Here is an 18,206-nt window from a genome sequence, read left to right as displayed (position 1 = left end):
TGTGGTCTTGCTTCTGGGAGCAAGAATCTGAAATCTTTTATGTCAACTATACTTGCCTGATATTAAAGGATCTTACAAAATGTAATTCTGATGTTAGCAGAAGGCCCACAGCTTTGGAACACGGAAGGGTAACTACAAACAGCAAAGCTGTGCAATATAGAAACAGCCATCCTTGATTAGAGCTGGCTTAAGTTACCAAAAATGTACATACATTTACTTTTACTAATCAGAATTAAAAAATCTGGCTTTAGTGATTTTGTCTTAATTGTGAATGTGCATAGGACACCTAAGTCTCCTAAGATGGGCACTAATGATGCTTTATGAATATATTTTCTCGTATTTTAAATGTCAGCAAATGTACCCCAAGCAAATAATGGGGATATTATGTTATCTAATTTCTCCACTTCAAATAATTCTACCTAAAAATTAAAGCCACTTTTAGTTATTTTTTTTTAAAAAAAGAAGAAAGAAAAGAGAAACCTAAATAAGCATAAAATAAACTGCTTCTTATAAGTGTAATACAGACATGCCAGGGAACACACAAGGCTAAAAGAATGTTAACTTTATTTATGAACATGTGATCTGTGCTTATACACATGCTAATAAACAAAAAGGAAATAATTGTTTTCAAGAAATAAAACTTCATCTGAATTAGTTTAAATACTGTATAAAATGTACTTTATACAAAATGTGTTACATTAACTACTACAGTCACCAGTATAGTCAATCTAATTTGTGCTAGCATTTGGATACATAAAAATCAGTTTTAAACCAATCACCAGCAAAACAGAAACTTGTGGACAGTTTTTACAGCATTATGCTTTAAAAAAAAAAAAAAACCCCAAACCCCCAAAAAACCATATACCCCAAAGAGGGAAAAAAACTCCCAAAACACTAAGTTTTGATTTTTGAATCACTATATTTAGTTCCATGAGAACTAAAGGCCATATACTTTAGAAAACAAGTCCAAAGTTCAGATATTCTATGTTATCGTGTTTAAGATTCAATGATCCAAGGTTAGTGAAAATACCTGATACACAATTAAAAGATCACTAGTATTTTAAAAGGATAAAGTTGAAAGAGCAAGCAATACCCTTAAATTCTAAGTGAGGATTTCAGACATCTTGTATTGTGTACAAATCAAGCCTGAGCACTCAAACGTTTAGAGAACCATCAAGTTTTACAGAACTCAATTACTACAGATCTCTGTTCTGAACCGGGTGTTTCACCCTGTAACTCAGGAATGCTGCTACCTTTTACTTAAAAGCTCAAAGTCAAAATGGTGTCATACTTAAGGTTACTAAGATGTTAACCTGGTTAAGAGGAGTTACCTTTGATAAGCTACAGCTTTCAGTTAGCTTACAATTAATGCAGCATTTTAATACCTTATGAGAAAGAGGGAATTATTTTAATTCGGACAACTGAGCAGACTAGAAGTAAAAGATCTCTATTAAAACTTGAGTACTCAATTGTATAAAATCATCAAAATCATCGACGAAACATTGTATACTTGTAGGGGGCCCAATTCCAGGTTTCACTTTACAGTACAGATGTAAACAAAGAATAGGAGCTCAAAACTGCCAAATAAAGCAAAACTAAATAATAAAAGCTGCGTCAATGGTCTCTGGAAAGCTCTATGACGTGTCTGAACTTGGAGAAAGCATCAAACTTTAAATATAAGCTTTGGATGTTGCTAATGCATTTTTCAAAGCCATCAATCAGGCAGAAAAAAAGAAAAAAAAAAACCCAAAAACCAAAAAAAAACTAAGTGATACAACGTGAAAATGGCAAAATATACATTCCAAACATTTTTTTTATTGCAGGAAACAAAAAGCACACAACAGCCTGTACATACATACAAAATACTAACTATAGACAGACAGATGCAGAACATGTTACCATGTTCATCAGTGTAAAACCTATACGATCTAAAAAGGATCATACATTAACTGTACAACACAGTGTCATACAGGGAGAATGCTACCATATTTAATATGAAACAGTGGTTTTTGGGCACAAATTACCCATTTCTACAAAATAAAGTGTGTAAATTATGCCACATATATCCATATTCAACTGAGCTGTCATCAAAATACATTTTATTTACAATAGGTACTATGATCAACTGGATATTACGTTCTAAAAATGATTTACTTCACTGCTACATTATAAAGGAAAAAGCAACGTGTAGAAAAAGTGTGAGATTGTGTTTTTACATACTGCTTTTGAAGTTCCCATCACTGGTTCAGTTCGACTTCTAAAAAGACAAAAAGAAAAACAGCATTAACTCTCTGAGTAGCTATTAATCAATTTTTGTGCTAAAAACATCTCTCCAATCATAAATTTTTTAGGAACACAACTTTTCCTTGGCACAAAGATTTAAAAACAACCAATTTCAGAAGTAATAAATATACTACCTTATTTAATTTTTACTACCTTTGAACAGTTTAAGATGCATTTTTGGTTTAAAAAAAAATCCATACTTGGTAATTATAGAATAGATGTGTATCTTTCTACCTAAAATAAATGTTTTCTGAAAGGCAGTATGAGGATTTTGTTATTCAAGAAACTTTGTGGCTATTTCTTAATAGGCTGAACAAGTATATTAATCCTCACTTTTTAATAGGTACAGATGAGAATTTTCATACCCTGAATTACCTTACAGCAAGACTGCTGCTGTAAATATTTTATAATTTGGAGCCCTGAGAAACTGTTATGCTCCAAAAACTAAATTTCAAATCCAGAAAAGACAGGTTGGCAGTTTCATCTTTTTAAAAGTCTCAACACAGTGACCAAGATAAAATAGGAACGCTATCTTCCAGAAAAATCAACAGTTTGACAGTGTATTTTCGTTAAAAGAATAAGTTTAATAAGTTGGTTATGGAGAATTGAACTGATTTTTAAAAATATATACACAAGTAAGCTCAAGAAGAAATTCCTTTAAAAGTCCACACAGGAAAGGGTATGAGGGTCAAGTTGCTAAAATATAGCCTGTAAAGGCTTAGTTTTAGTTTTAAGTTTATGCTATCCTGACAGAAAAATGTTAGATAGGATATGAAAGGAATTTCTGGTTTGTACATGACTGGGACATCCTGAGATAAAAATGAAAGTTTCATTTACTAGTATTTGCTCAACAAACTCAAAAACACTTCATGAGGTAAGTATATTATAAAAGAAACCAAATACATAGTGAATTACACATGCAATTCTGTAAGAGGCAACTATTTTCCCATGTACTTTAAACAATTCTCTCCCTAAAGTTTCTGAATATCAAAACAATCTCCTGAAACTGAATGTTTGCTATTTTTACAAAGCACTTAGTAAATTAAGGTATAACTTCACACTAAATTCTAGGAAATAATTCTTCCCTTATAATGTCTCAAAATTATATAAAGTTAAAGGTACATAGCTCACTTGGTATTTACAGAAGGAAAAAAAAAGTCTTCAGCTTTTAAAGTTACTATACAAAAGATTTAAGAACCTCCAAATGTTAAAATATGGAATAGAACTTTAAACTAAATGAGAACAGTCTTAGAAAGAAAACTTGCCCACATGAAGCAAAGCTCCAGGAAATGACTTTATTTTACCTCAATTCCAAGAACACATTCCATTTCCTAGGACTGGCAAATTCCAGAATGTTTCATTGACCAAAAGCAGAATTTGCCAGAATTTCAAGTAAGTCTATCTTACCTCTGAGTATTTTTTAAATAGCCCAAGTTGCTATCCTCTTCACAGATCATACTGAGTTGGTCAAAAAGTTCGTTTTGGTTTTTTCATTCCATTGTTTGGAAAAACCTGAAGAAACTTTTTGGCCAACCCAGTAACTGTTATCAGCATTAAAATGGCAAGAAAGCAGAGAAAGTTAGATATAAAGTTATAATCCTGCCCTTTTAGTGAACTCCTTAAGCTCTAGACCATTCCTAAGTATTACCACTATAATTCCTACTCCAATAAAGGGCATTTGCCATGTGCCAGGCACTACTGAATTCCTCCAATTCCTTGGAGTTACATATATTTTATTTTGAGGAATCTGAGGTACAGACTTTAGGTAATTTACCCAAATACAATTTCACACAACTGGTGTGAAGCAATAAATGGGAGTCAAATCTAAGCCTGATTCCAGTGTCTGTGCTCATGAATCCTATAAACATCGCTTTCCAACAAAGTCCCTTATTAATGAGAAGCAAATACTAGCATTACTGAATACTCCTGACGCTGACAAAATATTTAGGACAGATTTCAAGACACTTACATTCTTGTAGTGAAAAAATGGTAGGGGGGAAAAGTGCCCAGGTAATAAAAACCAACGAAGGGGAAAGATTTACTTATTTGAAGATCATTTGCTTTTTGTTAGTATTACCTATATAGATCAAAAAGCCTACTCACTCTTACTTCTGACTACAGTTTAACTAGGGAAAGAAACCAGGAAAACAAACATTCTCGTAATTTTAAGGATTAAGACGACATACTCATTAGCACAAAGTAATGAGTTCAGTTCTAAAGTATACCTTTTCCTTCTCACAAAGTAAAAAGTATTTTGAGAACTTGCAAATGTGGAATTTAATAAATACTTACATAACATATGTCTTGCTTGTAGATTTAACACCTCCAATAGGAATTCTTCTAACAATTACAGATGAATTTTTAGGAATTAGAGCATTATCATCAGTATATTCTGTAAATAAAAGGATAAAGAGTTGAATTTCTATTTAGAGATTTGGGTAAGTTATAGTCCTCAAGAATTAGAAAACTTCAACCAGACATAGATGTTATGGGAAATCATCTTAAATATAAAAGAGCATTAATAACCACATGTTCCTTGCATCGAGATTATTGTCAGAACAAATATCCAAAGCCATAAGGAGTTAACACCAAATATGTCAACAGGTTCTTGCCTCTGGCACCTCTACCAGAGATGGAAGTGGAACCCCAAGTCTCAGGAAGACTAAGTCATTCTCTATTTAGCCAGTAATGCTGAACATCTGAACTATATGAGGAAAAAGTTGTCATTTAGAATGAAAATATTTTCTCTCTCCTGGTGGCTCAGACGGTAAAGCGTCTGCCTATAATGCGGGAGACCTGGGTTCAATCCCTGGGTTGGGAAGATGATCTGGAGAAGGAAATGGCAACCCACTCCAGTGTTCTTGCCTGGAAAACCCCATAGACAGAGGAGCCTGGTAGACTACAGTCCATGGGGTCGCAAAGAGTCAGACACAACTGAGCGACTTCACTTTCTCTTTTCCTGGGCTGTACAAGAGTATTACTGGGGAAGACAGACTAAAAAGTATGACACATTTTGAATACTTTGTAGTCAAAGAAAAAAGGGCTTTGTAATAAAGAATTCTAAGTGGGATGCAACTCTGGATAGAATGTTGATTCAAGGAAAGCCCCTCTGGGGAACTGACATCTGAGACTTAGAGAAGACTGAGAAGACAAGATATGCAAAAACACTGGCAAAGAATGTTTCAGACAGAGAAGCATGTGGAAAAAAATGACACAGAAAGGCCAGAAGAGCTGATGAAAAGGACAGAAAGACCAGAAACACAGGTGCAGGTTACATATATTTATATTTTGTTTCTAAGTACAACAGGAAATCATTGAAGGATTTTAAATAAAAATGATGACAATCTGATTCATATTAAAAACAAAAACTCTGGTATCTAAGTGAAGAATGAATCTGTATAGGAACAAGAACAGAAACAAGGTGACTGAGGAGGAGATTGCTGCGTAGTTCAGTTAAGAGAGAATAATGATCTGCTCTGGAAGTGACAGAGAAATCAAGAGAATGTTTTAAGGCTTTCCGACAGATGTGGGTGGGGTCAGAGATGGAGGAGAAAGAGAAATCAGTCATGAATTCCTGGGTTCGTGGCTTAGGCAACTGGATGAACACAGATGCTACTTTCTGAGCAGACAAGACAGGAAGAATTATCCTACTCTTGGGACTATTACTTGGACTAGTTCTCTAAGAACGAAATTCAAACAAAAAATGAATCAGTGAATTCAACGATGGTTTTAAAAAAAAATTTGCTATGAAAGGAATTTGCAAAATTACCAAAAATAATCCACTACAGGGGGATATATGTAAAAATGTAACCATCTCCCTTAATCAAACAATCAAGTATTAGGGTTCACTCTTTAAATTACTGAGTTTACCTGACTCACTTAAGTTACTCAGCACCAAGTGCTCTAATTATTAAGCTTATCAACCTCTGTTCTAATTATTTTAAGTTTATCAAATATGTAGTAAGCATTTTAAGCTTTTATAGATGTACTGGGCTCTATCCTTTCTAATCACATTATCATAAACTGGATTTCCCAAGTGGCACAGTGGTAACAGACACAAGTTCGATACCTGGATTGGGGAGATCCCCTGGAGGACGAAATGGCAACCTACCCGGTATTCTTGCCTAGAAAATTCCACAGACAGAGGAGTGGAGGGCTACAGTCTATAGGGTCATAAAGAGTTGGACACGACTGAGTGCACATACACATAAATTGTTCAGGAAAGGGTTCTTTTTGGTATATATATTTCAAGTAGTAAGCTTTATCTTCATAAGTATCCAATTAGAGTGATACAATTTTCTAATGTAAGACTACCATCATTATCTTTTGCATAGTTCAGGATAGTTCCAAGTTTCAAGCAAGCTCTAAGAAAGAAACACCCAGAAGCATGGGAGATGAGGAATCTTTAAAAAAAAAAAAAAAAACTCTAAAACTTTATGTCAAATACCAGACAATTAAGTTGCTGACTATGTAACAACTGTCAAAAGAGTTCACTGTAGGAACAAATAGCAACTGTGTTCAGGAGCTTTCCAAGACGACTTTATTCACCTCATCAACACAGTGCTGTCAAGCTTAAAGTCTGGCTCTGATGCCACATGCTCTCTAATTGACCTTTTAAAGTATCTGAATTACAGTGATGATTTCCTACCTTTAGAATACCTCAATAAGTAACCTGTTAGCTTCAAAAGATCCTATTTGACACTGCCATTTTTGATCCAAAAACATGAAGAATATGGATGAAATGAAAAACAAGACAAATTTAAGAAATGGAGAAATAGTCTTTTGAAAATCCTTTTTCCTCAGCTTCCAAATCTTTTTTACCCTAAGTTCAGAATAAAGGCTGTTTTGTTGTGTGTGTGTGTGTTTTTTTTTTGGGGGGGGGGGGGATAATTGCAAATAAGCAGAAAACTTAGAAAAACAAGTTTATATAGGAAAAACACAAAAAGATTGTAGTCTAGAAACAAAGAAGCAGAATTCTTAAATCTGAAACATGAAATTCTGATTCAAGCATTTCAGTCTAAGATTTAAGAGTCCTAAACATGGACAGACTTCCAAAACTGTCCAGAATCTTTTATAGAAACATGAGAGAAACATTAATTCAAACAAACTAAAGTGATCCAGTTCGCCATTCTTTCCTAGGCAATCTCCTAACTATGAAGCTATAAATATTTATTCTGTCCTCTTTAATTCACTGGATGGTGCTAAAAGCAAGTGGCATTCCTACTCAGCTGCCTTGTGACACTGATACTACTTGCCATAAAATTCATTAAGTGCCTAAATATCTTTTTCTCTCCTAATTTGAGGACAGCATAAGATGCAAACTTTCTCTTCTCTTAACCAATCCAATAGCAAAGCTTACTACAGCAAAGTTTTCTCCAATAATGACAGTTCACAAATAAACAAAAAACACAGGGCTGGGCAAAGCACTTTCCTGCTTTCAGCATTTGTAAAAATAAGGTATTAAATAATTTCCTAGCTTAGAAAAAACATAACACATCACAAACTCTTAAATTCATGGACAAAAATTCAATCAACAATAATTTATTCCAGTCTAACAAAGCTGTAATCAGTTATTAGATGGAAAAGATTGATGGAGTTTAATCTAAAATGAGTTAATTGTGTTATACTTAAGCAAAATATGAAATCTGTGTATGATTAAAACTGTCTTAATATTCTCTAATTTCACTTAATAGTTTATTTTCTCTCCTTCATTAAGCATCATTAACATATCCAGATGTCCTAAAATTATTATAAATCCATCTGTTCTGTTAAGTGTGACTGTAATGCTTAAGGAAGGCTTTTGTGGCCTTAAAAAATATTTCCTTAAAGGTATTTTCTTGAATAATGTTTTTAAAAGCTGTTTCTCAACTAATCATGATCACCAGCAATTTTCCTCACAATCACAATTTCCAAAGCCTCACATGAAGCGTCTCTTAGGTCTGATACACTGAAAAACTGGAAAGGGGGGAAGTGGAGAATATTCCTGCACATGTTATCAAGTTAGTATACAAGTTCTTTCTTACTATTTTTGAGTGCTGTTCCTTAATACAATTATATTTATGTCTGGATGTAAACGTAAAAAACAGCTCTTGTACTTGACAAGTGGGGGAACCTCCCCCAATTTCAACTAAAAGAACCCATGTTCCACTAAGCCAAATTTAGTGATCAATAAACTACCCTAACTAGAACTTCACTTTACTTCTCATCTTATCAAAAAAAACTCAAAAGACACAAAACGACACATCAGCGTTGCAGTCCTGAGAAAAAGAAACCGAAGTTCAAAGCCAGAATCTGAAAATAGAAACTCTTAAGAGGCCATTCTCATTCTCGTATCTATGTTAAATTCTCAGTATCATAGAAAAAGCTTTAATAAAAGAGAAAAATTTAAAGATTCCAATTAGTGGCTTATGTATATTCATATGGTAGTGCAGCAGACTATTTTTCAGTATCCTAGTATCAATATAATCATATAAAATCAAGCAACCACTATTTTAAAAAATATGTACTTTTGATCTTTAAGAAACTGCTAAAATTTAAGAGCAATGTGATGAACGCAGAGTTCAACTACTTAATTCTTAACTTAACACACCAGACAAAAGTGGTCACACCAGAACATACCAAGTTCCAAAAGCAATTCCAACTTTAAAAACCGGCTGGATTAAAAACATCAAAGGGAGGATCTTTCTCCAAATACAGGCAACTCCAAAATTAAAACTAAATAAATCGGGGAAGGGAGAAGAGGAGGACTTAAAATTTGCCATCAAACCCCCTACGGTGATTAAGTTAGAAAGTTAGAGAAGGTTCTCCAGCGCTGCTTTACAAAGAAGCCTTCCTCTTGCTCTCCTCTCCTCCTTCAGATGGAAAACAGATTAGGAAATGCCCCCGGGTAAGCACTCAGACAACCTGGATGACATCCCCACCCCTTACCATCAAAACCATCATTAAAAAAAATCATTTGGGAGGAATCATCAGACAGTTGGGGATCGGCCGGTTGCAGATGACCCAAGTATACAGAAAACAAATCAAAGTCAGTTAAACTCGGGGGGCTGACTGCTGCAACCCCTGGCTATCAATGAAAGTCGTCCCCAAAGTGTTAGAACGAACAGTCCCACAAGAGACATAATGGCGGTTAGCCTCCTGCCAGGCACCTCGCCACCAGCATCTCTCTTCCACCAGCCAGGATCCGGAGCCCGGGCGGCTCTTACCTTCTTTCGTCTGTGCGTTGGTGATCTGCAGGTCGCAGTCGGCAGCTTTCAGCTTCTCTCTCCCCATAATCTGCTTCTTTAAGTCGCAGAGGGAGATGTGGAGCCCATCAAAGGTGACGGTATCATAGTTGAGTTTAGAAGAAAATTTATAATGCACACAGGACATGGTGCCAAAGGATTCCTAAGGTTCAGCGAGGAGACGTGGACACGCTCAATATATGTATATTTATAAACTTAGGAGCAAAATATGTACACACACAAAACACTCAGAGACACCGAAGGACCCTAAAAAGCCTCAGATTAAATACCCCCCCAACCACAAGCAGGGGTTCGTAAAAACAATAATTCAGAACCCGCCCCTCCCCCCGGATATTCAGAATCGCTTCATGTGGGAGGAGGCGGACGAGGACGGGGCAAGGGGGCAAGCGAGAATCCGCCAACCGGCACAATGTCACCCGGCTGGGTCCCTCTCGCTCATGCTAAGGGCCGGCAGGAGACAGGGGCAGCGGTGCAGTCAGTAGCGGTCAGTCCACACGTTAAGAGTCCAAGTGACCCCGTGGGGTCAGGGGTCCATAGCGCGGCCGCACCTCCCGGATGGTCTCTTTCTCCGTGGATGGGGGTGACCCAGGCCCCGGGAGAAGGCAGAGGGGAGAGGGCCTAGGCCCGGAGTCCACGAGCGGCCTCTCGCCTCCTCCTGGCTTCCGGACGACCGGCGTCGGCTGCCCCAGGCCCAGGCCCCCGCCACGCAACAGACCCCTTTCGCCTGCTCCCCGCAGGGCCACGGGCGGCCCCGCGGCCTAGGCCGAAACGCGCGGTCGGCGGAGGAGAGGCCTTCCCGCAGGCCGCCCCCGGCTCCACCTCCCCCCCGCCGCCGCCGCCGCCGCCGCCAACGCCAACGCCAACGCCGCTCAGACACAAAGCCGGTACTAGGCCTCGGCTAGGCCTCGCAGCACTTCCTCACCACCCCGGGCCCCAGCCAGCGGCCGGGGGGCTTCGGCCGACCCTCGCGACGCTGCCGAAGGCTCCCTGACGCTTCCTCTCGCCGAGTGCTCCGAGCTTCTCTCGCCTTTCGCTTCCGTCGCCTCTCGGCCCAATACCGCGAGATTAAGCCCGGAAACCGCCGAGCAACGGCGAGGGCTCCGCCGGCTCCCTGTTTTGTTTCGCCCCTCTGCCGCTCTCGGGCCCTCACCAGGCGCCGGCGACACCTCTGAGCCAGGCACTATGGCGGACGCGGCCTGGCTTCGGGCGAGCGCCCCACTCCGGGGTCTCTTAAGCAGGGATTGCACGGGCGGCGCGCGAGGGGCGGGGCTGGCGTGCGCCGATAGGCGGGCCGAGGGGCGAGGCTTGGGCGTCACAAAGCGCACCGGCCCGCCCACGTGACCCCGCGCTTTGTGACTCCCGAGCGCGGAACCTGAACCAGCCGGGTGAACGGAAGAAACCATCTGCCTCAAAAGGCGGGGTGACAGACAGCAAAGAGGACCGGCTCATAGCGCGGTTCCGGAGGGGAGCTTAGGTTTCCGCTGGTGCCTGGCTAGTTCCCATTGAAACTTGGCGTGTGGGAGGGGCACCTAGCTGACTCCTCCTTCCACACAACCCCCATCGATCCTCCCGAGCCCCCCAGTTTAAGTAAACATTATGGTTGCTATGCAGTTAACTATGGTTGCCATGTAAGCACCCCCTAGCTTCCCCTTACAACAGACTGGCTATCTAAAGCTCTTCCTAAGGAGAAATTCTGGAGCAGCCCCGGGCTAGAAAAGATAACAGCCACTACTGTGAAGATTTACTGAGCTCTTACTACGTGCTAAGCATGGGGCTAAGCGCTTTACAACACTTCCAGGTTCTGAGCAGTTGCCTGCTTTGAAACCCGACCTGTGGGACCCTAGATTTTACTCCTCTGTGCCTCCCGTTTCCTAGGTTATAAAATACTCTTTAAAAAAAAAAATCGTACTTGGCTTACAGGATTGTCATGGATTAAATGAATACGTTTTCATTGCTCAGGACCGTGCCTAGCACATGGTTTAATGTGGCTCAATAAATGTCAGTTTAACAACGTCAACAAAAAACCCGAGGTGGTCAGCACTACTACTTTCAAATTTATAGATGAGAAAACTGAGGCTAGGGGTCGTGCACTTTCTGAATTTGCAGAATCAGAGGAACGTCTTTTCGGTGGCGGGGTCCGAAATTCCTTCGCTAATTGGCAGTAACTAAGCACCACCCAGTCTACTGTTCGTGCCCGGAGAATCCCAGGGACAGGGGAGCCTGGTGGGCTGCCACCTATGGGGTCGCACAGAGTCGGACACGACTGAAGCGACTTAGCAGCAGCAACTAAGCGACTAAGAACCCCCTCAGTAGATTGGCATCTTTTCTCCTTGGTGCTTGGGGAAGTTACCATTACATCCATACAATTCATAATGTCATCTTATTGGAAAAGTCTCCGGAGGCCACCTTATTTAAATGGGACCGTCATTACTCTCCATTCCTATACACTTAAATTTTCTTCCAAGCTCTCATCATTACCCACAGAGTTTATGTCTATTTTTAAATCGTCTGTTCTGAGAAAAGGGACTTTTGTCTCTTTTGCTTATGCTATCGGAGAAGGCAATGGCAACCCACTCCAGTACTCTTGCCTGGCAAATCCTATGGACGGAGGGGCCTAGTGGGCTGCAGACCATGGGGTCGCTAGGAGTCGGACACGACTGAGCGACTTCACTTTATTTTTTCACTTTCATGCATTGGAGAAGGAAATGGCAACCCACTCCAGTGTTCTTGCCTGGAGAATCCCAGGGACGGGGGAGCCTGGTAGGCTGCCGTCTATGGGGTCGCACAGAGTCCGACACGACTTAAGTGACTTAGCAGCAGCAGCTTATGCTGTATCTCCGCCTCAGAACACTGCTTGGACATAGTAGGCACTCATTGTGTTGAATAACTAACACATTTTTAATGTGATCTATAGTAATAGCATGGTTTTAAGATTTTGGCAAATTAAGGACAGTCCGAGAGATACAAATACAATTTAATTTAACCACATCATCATCAATGCTTTTCACATGTAACACATTTCTCTCTTATCTTCTTCAGTAACCCACTAAAATTTTCTTGCTCTTGGGTCCACTTAAGAAGGGCTGCTTTTCTTGAAAAAAAAATTTCTGTGTGAATGAATGAGGGAAAAATCACATATAATGAAAGAAAATGACAAATCATCCTAGTATCTCTGCCTCCAAAACGGTGAATCTGTATCCTTTCACTAGTCTTTAGCTAATCCCACCAACCCTAATTTAATCAGTCAACTTGATGAGATTCAAAGGATGCCACACCCTTAGGGTAGAGTAGATCAGAATCCTGTCAGAAGAGCACTAAGAGTTCTCTGAAAGAATACACAATCAGTGATGTGACCGGATCCAACAACCAAGAGCCCTTTATAAAACTCTGTTTACTCTGGGCACTTATTTTTGGAGACCTCACTCTGGATCACGCCAAACAGGTCAAATGTATCCACATTAAATATACTTTTGATGGGATTTAATTAAGTAGCTTGATTAATGACAAAATTTCATTAAATTCCTTTATTAATATCAATTTTGTAAATTCCTTTTGGTTGCACAGAATTACATTCCCTGCCACTGTTGTACCCATCTCCCCAGTTTTTTCAAATAATTTATTTATTTGGCTCCGTTGGGTCTTCGTTGCTGGAGGACTTTCTCTAGTGTCAGCAGTTGTGGCTCCTGGGCTCTACAGTACAAGCTCAACAGTTGGAGCTTAGCTGCTCCACAGCATGTGGGATCTTCCCAGATCAGGAATGGAACCTGTGTCTCCTACATGCAGGTGGATTCTTTACCATTGGGCTACCAGGGAAGCCCTCTCCAATATTTTTGTAAGTCCTTGAGAAGCCTTTTGTGCTATACCTATGGTGAACGAAGCCTCCCTTTCCAAGAGCCTGTTAGTGGCTCAGTTGTGTCCAACTCTTTGTGACCCTGTGGACTGTAGCCCACCAGGCTCCTCTGTCCATGGGATTCTCCAGGCCAGAATACTGGAGTGGGTAGCCATTTCCTTCTCCAGGGGTTTTTCCCCACCCCGTGATCAAACCCAGGTCTCCTTCACTGCAGGCAGATTCTTTACCATCTGAACCACCAGGGAAGCCCTTCCAAGTGTCTCCTCTGTAGCAATTTTGGGACTCTTATAGCTAGGATTTTATAACTTTGTCCTTCTCAAGCCCACTGTACCTCATCCCTCCACCAAACACGTGCATTTAGTAGATTCCTTACCTTAGTTCCTTTGGCTAAAATTTGTGAATTGGGAGACCCACAAAGCTCTGCCTGTCCACTGCAGGGAATATGGACTACTACCCAGGATCCAGAAGTTAGGGTGAAGACTGCCCTCATGGAGACTGCAGTTTATTTGCAGTTATAATCCAATCTCCCAAATGCCCCAGATCATCAGATTCTTAGTCTGGTCTGCATGCTCTCAGACCAAATTCATCAAAGGTAGATATGTATGTCCCCACACCACCGATCTACCAATATATCTTCCCCAGATGGTTGATTGCCCTTATATTACTTTGGTATTTATTTATTTAGCATTAAGGCTACAAAAGTTTTCGCATTTTTTATAAAATGCGTCAGTCTTCTCCCCTTCGTGTGTTTTGTGTTTGTGTGTGGTGTGCGTGTGTTGCCGTTGTTGTTGTTTTTGGCTGCATCACACAGGTGGTAGGATCTCAGTTCCCCAGTGGACTAGGGACTACACTTGGGCCCTTGCCAATGAAAGTGTCAAGTCCTAACCCCTGGACTGCCAGGGAATTCCCTCCTTCAAGGTGTTTACCCTTACTTCTGTACAGTTCCTGGCCATTCAGCACCCACCTTAGATGTTTATTTGCTATGTTTCCTTCTAGTTTATGTATGAACTTCCTGAGTTTAAATTCTGTAATCTGTTTGAAGGGTTCTACACAGAGCAAAGATCATTTTATCCCTTTTAAAACTGTGCAAGGGACTTTCTGTCTTTTGTTTTTTAACTGTTGTTTTAAATCTTATGTCTATAATACATAGATGATTTTAGTTTTTAGAAGATTTTTGCTACATTAGTTTTGACTCCCTTCTCTTTTGTCTTCTTAACAGCATTTTAAGGCACATTTAATTTGCTGTAAGCTAAAGGTCTTTGATTATTTAAGTCCTCACATGAACTGAGTTTTTGAAAACTGATATGAGCAACCTATTTCCTCCCCACTATTAATTCATGTATTCACTCAACACTCATTCAATTGGGAATTCCCTGGCTGTCCAGTAGTTAGGACTCAGCACTTTTCACTACAGGTTCAATTCCTGGTCAGGCAACTAAGATCCCCACAAGCCAGGCAGTGTGATCCAAAACAGAAAAAAAAAATATGACAATACCATGCATAGAAGACATGTGTAGGGAAGAGTAAGATCCCTTGTGATCATCGCGGGGTATACGCTGGAACAGTCATTTGGAGAAAAAGTGGAATTCTCTTGCAAAACTGAGCATTCCTTTACCCCATGAATCAGTAATTCCCCTCCTTGATTTGTGAAACAGTTAAAATAGTACTTTCCTAGAAAGAGTAAGGGATTGTAGGAGAAGAAATGAGAAGATGTTCAATGAGTATAGAGTTAGAATATATATATATATGTCACTTTTATATATGTAGTATCTTTATGTATATAGTATATATAATATCTCTCTATATATACATAGTAACTTTATATATATATAATATATATATAGTATCTTTCTCATATTGGTTATAAACACAAGGCAAAATTTATCTCATGAATTTGGACAGGAATTTTATGGAAGCTCTCTTTTTAATAACAAAAAGCTGAAACAACCCAAATGCCCATGCTGTGAGAAGAGATACATTAAAATCTATCCAGACACTGGAATGTTGTACAGCAGTGAAAATAAATAAAATATAGCAACGTGCAATAATATGGTGATAGGAATCTTTTTAGCTGTTCTTGAATCAAAAAAGCAAGTCTCAGAAGATAGTATATTATGCAATGCCCTTTCTGTGAATTTCAAAAACAGGTAAAACTAAACAATGTATAATTTAGTTAAGCATTTGGATATAACACATCTATACAAGACAACTGGAGAGTGATTCCCTCTAAGAAGGAAGGATAAAATACAGAGGAGGAGCTCAGAGTTGTTGGAATGATCTTGTTCTTGGATAGGTTCACTCTTTGTGATCACATGGACTGTAGCCCACCAGGATCCTCTGTCCGTGGAATTCTCCAGGCCAGAATAGTGGAGTGAGTTGCCGTTCCCTTCTCCAGGGGATCTTCCCAACCCAGGGATCAAATCTAGGTCTCCCACATTGCAGGATTCTTTGCCATCTGAGCCACCAGATAAGCTGATAGGTTCGCAGGTATTCATTCTTTTACTGAAAAGAAAGAACAATTAAACTAAAAGGGAGTCATGCACAGAACAATGATAACAAGTGGTCAGGGGATCAGGGTTATGATTAATTCATTGATGTGCCCCTGAGGTTTCAGCCCTCCCTCCTTCCTGCTGCCGGCAAAGAATCTCACAGACAGGAAAATGAAGCCTCTTTCAAAGAAACCAAAGTTAGTCTAGCTTCCTAAACTCTTGTAGCACTTAAAGCCATAACTGTAAAAACAAGCAAACAAACCTCATGTTTTGCTTATACTTGTATATTTTGGTTCTAGTTTTCTTGTGTTCAGATCAGAGTCTACTTGACCATCAGACTCGGGTTGACCTGGGGGACCTGGAGCTAGAACATGGCACCGGTGACCTCACACTGTCCTGTGTCTTCTAACTTCACTCCACCCCATAAAAGTGGGACTCAAAACCAGGAATGTTTTGAAGAGGTGAGGCCTCATAAAAGCCATCAGGGAATATTATGTATAGACAGACACATGCCACGCTTACTTCTTCCAGGAATGCAAGGGTTCTGGATAAACACAGAAGAGAAATAGGAATGGAAATATTATTGTGCCAGAGCCTAGGCAAAGCTCAGAACCTCCGAGAAGCTTCTTCTGTCTAGGGTGAATCCGACCTATTCATTCATTCCCTCAGATATGAAGTTTGTAATGAGCGTCAGTATGTTCCAGGCACTGTGCTGGCTGCTGGGCAATCTGCAGTAAACCTATCAAAGCCCCTGCCTGTCGGAAATTTACAATAAGGAAGGAAAGTCGTGTAGTTTTAGAGGCTCCCAAACTTGCTGTGTGACCTTAGGAAAGTACCTTAACTTCTCTGGCCCTTGGTTTCCTCCGGGGATGTTTTATGGGCTCACGTGACTGCACTCAGAAGGATCCTGTGCTTGGTTTAATGCTGCGCTGTTGCTGTCTAGACATTCCTCACAAGTTTCATTTTCATTTTGCCCTGAGTCCCACAGAGTGTGTAGCCAGTCTTGGTTTCCTGTCTTTTTGGGCGGGGATTGGGGGTTGGAGAAGGAAATGGCAATCCACTCCAGTACTATTGCCTGGAAAATCCCATGGATAGAGGAGCCTGGTAGGCTACAGTCCATGGGGTCGCAAAGAGTCGGACACGACTGAGCGACTTCACGTTGGGGGTTGGGGGGTGGGGGTGGGTGCTGTGCCCTGCAGCATGCTGGATCCTAGTTCTCCAATCAGAGATAGACCAGAGCCTCTTGCACGGGAAGCAGGGACTCTTAACCACCAGACAATCAAGGAAGTCTTCGGTCTTAGTTTCTTGCTGTGTAAGACAGAGTTAAAATTGTGCTTTCCTAGAAACAGAAAGTGGGCTTCCCTGGTGGCTCAGCAATAAAATAATCTGCCTGCCGATGCCTGCCAGTGCCTGCCAATGCAAGAGTCACGGGCTTGATCCCTGGGTCGGGGAGATCCCCTGCAGTAAGAAATGGCAACCTACTCCAGTATTCTTGCCTGGAAAATCCATGGAGAGAGGAGCCTGGCAGGCTACAGTTCCTGGGGTCGAAAAGGGTTGGAGACGACTGAGAGACTATAAACACACAGAAACAGAAAGTAGGGATTGGCAGAGGGGGAAATGGGAAGAGTTTCAGTTTCATTAGACGAAAAAGCTCTAGAGATCTGTTGCGCAACAAAGTAAATACACTTCACACTACTAAGTACATTTAAAAATGATTTTTACATTTTATGTTATGTGTGAAAAAAAGACAAAAACTAGTATCTTCCTCATAAGGTTGTTAATATAATTCCCTGACAGTGTTTGGCATAGAAGCACCACATAAATACATGTGGCAAATGCTAGAGATATTTCTTTGAAGCGCTTCCAGTTCAGGTAAACATAACAACAACACAACAGCTCTGGTTGGCATTTGCCACCCATTTCCTATTCACCATGCCCTGTGCCAAGTATTTTCAATGCAACCCTCCTTAAATTTTCCCAAGAACCCTGCAAATAAATCCTAATATTATCCCCATGTTATAAACGAGGCAATGAGGTTCAGAGAGGTTAAGCTGTGCTTGATGTCATATAGGATCCATCATTTAAAACAGGGTGTGCCTGGCTGGGCAGGGGGGTCTCCTAACCATGACTCTATGTGACAGCAGGGGTATCCTACGGAGGGGCCCACGAGGAGAGGCTCCCCGTCTTTGGGTACCAGGAGCAAAGCTGATCCACGGCCAACAGACTGTCTCCCACCTTCTTTCGTCTCACACTTCTTTTCTGTTATCTTCAGCCCTGTTTTATCTTATCTCTGCTCCTGGATTAAGTTTTCAGAGGGCACAAACTGCATCTGCTTCAGCT

At 40.4% G+C, this 18,206-nt stretch overlaps 1 protein-coding gene across 2 annotated transcripts in view; it reads right to left on the bottom strand.

Annotated features, from left to right (window-relative positions):
* RBBP6 (RB binding protein 6, ubiquitin ligase) overlaps positions 1–9,687 on the bottom strand; it is a 34,498-nt gene extending 24,811 nt beyond the window's left edge. For both annotated transcript variants that reach the window (XM_019987486.2, XM_019987487.2), the window contains exons 1-3: positions 9,489–9,687; positions 4,576–4,675; positions 2,221–2,257 (exon numbers count right to left, since the gene is read on the bottom strand). In XM_019987486.2, the coding sequence (XP_019843045.1) occupies positions 2,221–2,257; positions 4,576–4,675; positions 9,489–9,654 (303 nt within the window). In that variant the 5' untranslated portion in view covers positions 9,655–9,687. The remainder of the gene's footprint in view (positions 1–2,220; positions 2,258–4,575; positions 4,676–9,488) is intronic.
* Positions 9,688–18,206: the final 8,519 nt, after the last annotated feature.

Source organism: Bos indicus, chromosome 25 (genome assembly GCF_029378745.1).
Source record: "Bos indicus isolate NIAB-ARS_2022 breed Sahiwal x Tharparkar chromosome 25, NIAB-ARS_B.indTharparkar_mat_pri_1.0, whole genome shotgun sequence".
Classification (NCBI taxonomy): domain Eukaryota; kingdom Metazoa; phylum Chordata; class Mammalia; order Artiodactyla; family Bovidae; genus Bos; species Bos indicus.
Note: the sequence above shows the minus strand (reverse complement) of the source record. Positions and strands in the feature narration are given on the sequence as shown.